The sequence below is a fragment of the Gavialis gangeticus genome, unplaced genomic scaffold (genome assembly GCF_001723915.1).
Source record: "Gavialis gangeticus isolate Ggan-Ray unplaced genomic scaffold, GavGan_comp1, whole genome shotgun sequence".
Lineage (NCBI taxonomy): Eukaryota > Metazoa > Chordata > Crocodylia > Gavialidae > Gavialis > Gavialis gangeticus.
Genome location: NW_017729024.1, coordinates 54,915,149 through 54,921,803, shown reverse-complemented (window position 1 = coordinate 54,921,803; position 6,655 = coordinate 54,915,149). Strand labels below are relative to the sequence as shown.

Genomic DNA, 6,655 nt, shown 5'->3' with positions numbered 1-6,655 from the left:
TGTTGTCATTTGAAGATTGCAATGCAAGTCTCATGATACTTGGTACTTTTCTTAAAGTCCCAGTACCTACATCCAAGTGATCACATGGGAATCCAAGCTTTCAGTCAAATAATCCAGCTTAAAAATTAGGTTTGTGGCCATTATGGTTGCAGAGAAAAGCCTGAAAGCAAGAAACAGCTGGACTGTAAATAAAGGCTTTGAAGTGAGAAGGAAAAACTTTCCCCAAGAAGTGGTTCAGAAAAAAGGAGGAATTTCATGATTTAAGCCAATCCCATACTTTTGATGAGCTTGACTCTGTTTTAGGGAGCTCTTGGAGTTGGTAGTCACAGGAAGGTCACCAGGTGGGCCAGTTGTGGAGGGGCTGGCTTTTGGGACAAAGAGACACAGAACAGGAAGGGCTCTTTCAGACCAGCCCCTCGGGTTTGTGGGCAACCATTCAGCCAAGACGGGCTGCAAGAACACTCGCTCTAGCCTCTCTGTTACACCAGTCAAAAAGCACCGGATTGAAACAAAAAAGTGGGTTGGGAAATGTGCAAGGAGGGGGCTACAATGCACTGTAGGAGAAGCAAGGAGTTCTTAGGATGATATCTTTTATTGGACCAACTATATAGTTGGGATAAAGTTAGGCTTTTGAACATAAGACATGGGGAATATGTTGCATTCAAAAGTTTGTCTTACTTTATCTCAACTACAGAGTTGGTCCAATAAAAGGGATTGCCCCAAGATTCCTTGCCTCTTGTGTGATTTCTGGGCTATCATGGCTACAAACAACATCACTCTTGCACTGAAGAGACAAGGGCACCCCCAACACTTTGGCCAAGCTCCCTGACAAGACGTGAATTTTTCAGCGTCCACCGGATTTAGCTTTGCTGAAAATGACGTATGTGGTGCCAGTCTCCCTCTGCTGCCAGGCCTAGGAAATCATTAGGTATAATAGGCACGGATGATCCTAAAAAGTGGTTGTGGCTCTGCACAACAACGCCCACGGTCCGGACCCAATTGACCAAGGAGAGAGATTACTTTCTGAGGCCGGGACTCGAACATACGACCCACAGAGACTCCCGAGCAGCCTCCCCCCGCCTGCCTCAGCACGCCAGCGCCTCACTGCGCAGGCGCCTCCGCGGGACCCAACACAGAAACGCAACCGGGACCGCGAGCTGTCCCGGCCTGGGAGGGGGCGGAGCCCCTAGCCCGGGATACTGCGGCTCAAAGTGGGTGACGGGGCGGGGGCGGGGCCCGCAGCCCCTTGCTCGGGATAGGACGGCTCGCGGTGAGTGACGGGGCGGGGCCCGAGGCGGAGCCCTTCGCCCGCGATAGGGCGGCTCGCGGTGAGTGACGGCGGCGGCGCATGCGCCCCAAACGGCGCGGGGTGGGCTGGGGGCCCCATAAGCGGCGCGGCGCGGCGGCGGGGGCTGTAGTCTGACTGCGTGTGGCCCAGGAGCTGGCAGCCATGGACGCGCAGAAAGTGAGTCGCCTGCTCGCCGCTCATGGGTGCTGCAGGGGTCCTGGGGCCGCTGCTCCGTGCCCGGACCGCGGGGACTGTCCGGGGCGCGGACCCGGCGGCCGTGCTGGGCATCCGGGCCCTGTCTAGGGGGCGCGGGTGGCGCGGCCCGGCCCAGCCCAGCCCAGCCCAGCCCGCGGTTCCCTCCCTTTGGAGGGGAACGGGATGCTGTGTTACTCAGTCTAGAATCAGACGTGCCCGCTGGCTTGCTTGGTCCCACGTGAAGTGTTCACCAGCACAATAAACCGTGCGGGAGATAGGTAGAAGGTGCTGGTCGCTAGTTCTGCTGTCCTGTCCCTAGAGCTGCGTGTCTTTCCTGTAGAGTCGTCCAACAACATCTGGCTGCTTTGTGTGTCTTGGCAGAGCCTCCTGTGCTCTCCTGTCAGTTGCTTCTGCACCTGGGTTAAGGTTTTAGCTACAGTTTGGGGGGAGCAGGAGTTGGGGGAGCATCTGCACTACTGAACCCCCCCCTTCCCCCAATCCAACCCTGTGTGTCCCTTGGGGCAGCGGTTCTTAGCCAGGTTTGTACTGGGTGTCATTAGTAAACATCAGTGGCCAGTTTTTGTTAATACCAAGTAGTAGCTTCTGATCTTTTCTTCTAGCCTCCTCTTAACTCTGTGGTTCTTTTCCGCATCTTTGTCTGCTGATCAGTCTTCCAGGATAGCCTTTCAGTGTCCACAGGATTTAGGCTTGCTAAAAATGACCTGTGTAGTGGCAGTCTCCCTTTTCTGCAGCTTGGCAAAGCTGTGGACAGTCACAAAAATATCACAGCTGTCTGCCAACTTGAACTAGATTGTTTTGTTCCCCTTGGTGTTTGGAAGGGGGGGACAGTGGCTTGAAGCTTCATTTTCTAAAAAGAGCGTACAGTATATGCTGCCAACGTTCAGGCAGTAAGCCTTCTTTCCAGGGCAAGCTATAAGCATACTTCAGGTTTGAAAATCTTGGAGAAATGTGACTTGGAAAACATGGAAGCCTCATGGTGGCTTATGGAACGTTAACTTTATTCTCTTGTTATGTGCCACATGATCCTTAGAGGAAAGAGTACATGACACTTGAACCATTTTGGCATTAGGTGAAAAGGAGCACTTTGAACATTAACAAATGCATGCTAAAAATGTTAGTATAGATGAAGGGTGTAACTCGGCCAGGTGTATTTTAAAACTAAAACTACATTGTTTTCCTTGATGTTAAAACAACTATTGTTGGTATGTTTTGTGTTTTCTGTAGAACTTAGTAATACTACTCCAGTGTAGAAAACATGTTAAAGGTCCATAGCCTACTACTGCTAAGTCATGGGGAAGTCTTGCCATGTCTGCTATTGTATACATTACCTATGAAATCTGAGTTGCATAAAATAATTCACATTAACTTGAAACTCATGAGCATTAGTATACTATTCAGTAGTAGTAAATGTGGTTCTCAAATTTTAACTGCAACTTATTTTCGCAGTCAGACTAGATAGATGGAAAACCTGTCTAAACCTTGTCTTGGGGCTTGTACTAATTGAGACTAAGCCTACTGGCCAGAGAAATTACAGAACTGAAGGAGCATAACCAGAGAGATTTGAGAGAGTGTCTAATAAGCAACACTGCAGTCCTCTGTTTTAAATAGCGATGTCCCCACCGCAGGGAATTTCCTTAGTCTTTATCACTCCTTGGGTCACTCTCTTACAGAGTAAATCCAGTGTGAATGTCCTCTATATAGTCTGAGTTGAAACTGTAGACAGCAGAGGAGGAACCAATGGAGATGGAAATACACCACCTTCCATCTTGTATTTCACTACTCAGTTGGAAGATGCTTTGCTTGGAAAGTATTTTACAAGAACTTAATTTCTGTTGCAATGATTTAGGCCCTGGAATCTGCTAGGCAAAAATTCTTTTTTTGTTGCTGTTGAATTTTTCTGGCCTACTCTCTTACCATTGTATAGGAAATATGGGTAAGGTTAAATTTAGCATGAAACTTCCTGCTTGAAGAAAATAACTTTAGGCTTTTAAAACATTTATGTACTTTTTCTGATGGGCTCTCAGATAACTGATTGTTCCTGTAACTTGAACTTTATAATTGGTGGCATAATTTCCTTTGTTTATGAAGGAACACGTGTAGCTTGCAAGTAGAAAATAATACTGGCTGTCATACTTATTTGAATTTTAGGAGTGGCTATAAAAAGCCTTCTACTTTTCAGTCAGAAATAGACCTATGCCCCAGACAGACCTTATTGTACATGGCTCTAAAATGTTTTTTACCTACAGGGTTTTACTTGGAGCTAAACAGGGTTTGATAAAACCAAGTTGGAATAGGATTATGGCTTGTCTACCTTGTTATAATTGACAGTTATGCTTATAGGATCTCAGGCTTAACTGTGAGCCATCTGAAACACAAGCACAATTGCTCCTGGTCAGTAATGAATGGGAAAACAGCTGGACAGAATAAACAGTCTGAAGAAATAACTGAAAAAAATATTTTGAACAAAGTTGGGTATAATGCACTCGTGTAACTAGGCAATGAGGACATTCCCATTTTAGACAAAACTGTAGAAACCCTTTGTGAAAGAAATATTAAGGAAACGGTGGATCCTGGTACATCTTAAATTTTGCTATACCTTCATAATAGCATTTGACTCTGGTGAATTCAAAAATAAAGATGAGCAAATTATCTGCAGGTAGCCTTGTATCTGTGTATAGAATTATATAGTTACCTGATTAGTCTCAATTAGTACCTCTTCCCATATGCAGAGGCAAACTCTTCCAACTGTGAAGCCGGGAGGACTCCTATTTTAAGAATATTTTGGTTGGCAACCAAGGAGTATGGATATTGTGCTTCCTATTCTAGAGCACAGAGCAGTGCTATGCAGTTGTATCAGGGAGGTATGCTGATAGACTTCAGTTCTTGTCTTGTCCTATAGTTCTTCGTGGTAGGATGTCCTAGGATTTTTTTTCTGGGAATTGGAGAATTATCAATAGCATGGCATTATCTGCAGTGGTGCTACAAAGTGGATGGGGCTCCAGCCCGAGTTTGGCCCAGCTCTGGTGTAAACCCATAACCTTCAACCAACTTAGTGAATGTGCATTCAGAGCACACACATGCATGTACTTATGGGTGGAAGGGGCCTGAAGAAAAATGTATAATAACGTGGGTTGAGTCTACCAGATAGATGTACTGTTGTGTTGGTAGGTTGTTTGACTTCAGAAAGTTTCTAGGGCAGGAAAACCTTCGCTACTTGTCAGATCAGCACACTTTCTTTTGACCAAAAGGAACAAAGAAACAGTTCTTTCTGGGGGTTCTCTGGCTCTTCTGGAGTCTGTTTGATCAGTGTGTGATCCCTTTCGATGGCAGCTCAGTCATTTTACCTACTGTCACACTTGGCTCCTCCAGTATGATTATGCTAACAAAACATGGGGAATTAGCCATTTGAAACACTGTTGGCTGACTTCTCATTAGCAAGTAAGCCCAATCCTTTAAAGCAGGGGTGTCAAACATATGGCCCATGGGCCACATCTGGCATGTGGAGCTGTACAGTCTGGCCCATAGTTCTTAATACATCACATGCTACATGAGATATGCTAAGCTAGTCTGGTGCATGGGCTGGAACTGTGGGTACTACATGTGGCTGAGGGTGGGGGGCCTGGGGCATGTGCTGCATGCTTTCCCATGCTGGACATGCTGGCTCCAGGGCTGGTTCAGGTTGGGCTGTGCCCTCCGGACAACTTGTGGCTCTGTCCCACACCCCACTCTGGTCAGGCAGCATGTGCCCCAGCCCCTACCCAATCCTCCCTCCCTCACCACAGGGGTCTTGATTTGCACCCTGCCTCATGCCCCTTCCCTTATCCCTCCCCTTCCACCACAGCAGACTTACCAGCTGGACACCGCTCTTCAAGCTGCCGGGCTATGTATCGGAAATTGAATTGGTATCGGCCCAAAAAACCTCTATCAGTGCATCCCTAATTCTAATAATTCTCAGATTAGGACTTTTGAGGGAGTTGGCCCTCATCTGTAAGGTAATGAAGTGATTTATTTAAAAAAAAAAAAATTACTATAAACAGACTTACTTGGCTTTGGTAAGACTGTAGCTGGAGTATTGAAGTACTCTACTTCAAGAAGGATGTGGGGAAACTTGAGAGATACCGAAGGAGGGCCACTGGTATACTAGAGGGCTGGAGAGCTGGCCATATGAAGAGAGGCTGAAAGACATGGGACTGTTAAGCCTGGAGAAGAGAAGACTTAGAGGGGGCTTGGTGGCAGTATATAAGGGCTACATCAGGGCCTGGGGGAGCATCTGTTCAACAAGGCAGCCCAGGGGAAGACAAGGAACCATGGACACACTGCTAGAAAACTTTTCCTCATGTCCAATCTGAAGACATGTCTTTACGGTTCAAGTGTCCAGGGTAATCTGACCCCAGCAGTCTTTCCTACCCAAGTGCAGGGGGACTGGACCTGATGATCTTGTCAAGTTCCTTCCAGCCCCTAACATCTATGAATCTATGAAAGTTATTGAAACATCAGATATTCAATTGCCATGGCCAGCACAGATTGATTAGCAGCTTCATTTCTTATCTGTTATCCAGATTCCACTAAATACCATTATTTGGTTTGTATAACCATCTCATGATTTTTATAAAACAACAAGCAAATTGTCTGTCATGGAATGACCGGGGGGAAGGGAAACAGAGTGCCAAACAGCCCTGTAGTGCTGCTGTTCTGCCTCTGGCCCTGTGCACATCCCCTCCCCCCACCAGCAGGGGGGGCTTCACCCCATGTCACTACCAGCTTGCAGGAACAGGTGGGAGGGGATCTTGCATGCGGTGGCAGCTGCTGACAACTGGCAGTAGGCAACATCCTCCCTCTCCTGCCTCCCCCTGCTGCTGGTTGTTGTCAGCACTTGGGGGGTGGGCGGGGTGCTGCCACCAGAAACCTCCTGCTTCTCTTCCCTGCCAGCTGTTGTTGGGGGTGGGGGGGGGGCTGGCACGGTGCCTCTCTCGCCCCCTCTGTCTGGTCCCCTGCAGCCAACTGGTATGCACTCTCTTGGTGGCACATGCCTGGTTGGCTTGGAGCTTGATGGACAGATGGCTTAAGGCAGGGGTGGGCAAAATACAGCCTGTGGGCTGGATTCAGCCCGCCAGCCCATGGGGCTGGTGGGGGGGGGGGGGGGGAAAGGGA

At 47.9% G+C, this 6,655-nt stretch overlaps 1 protein-coding gene across 3 annotated transcripts in view; it reads left to right on the top strand.

The window, feature by feature from the left end:
- Nucleotides 1-1,431: 1,431 nt before the first annotated feature.
- The window catches only part of FSD1L (fibronectin type III and SPRY domain containing 1 like), a 61,802-nt gene continuing 56,578 nt past the window's right edge, over nucleotides 1,432-6,655 (top strand). For all 3 annotated transcript variants that reach the window (XM_019517096.1, XM_019517095.1, XM_019517094.1), the window contains exon 1: nucleotides 1,432-1,465. In XM_019517096.1, coding sequence (XP_019372641.1) covers nucleotides 1,451-1,465 — 15 coding nt within the window. In that variant the 5' untranslated portion in view covers nucleotides 1,432-1,450. The remainder of the gene's footprint in view (nucleotides 1,466-6,655) is intronic.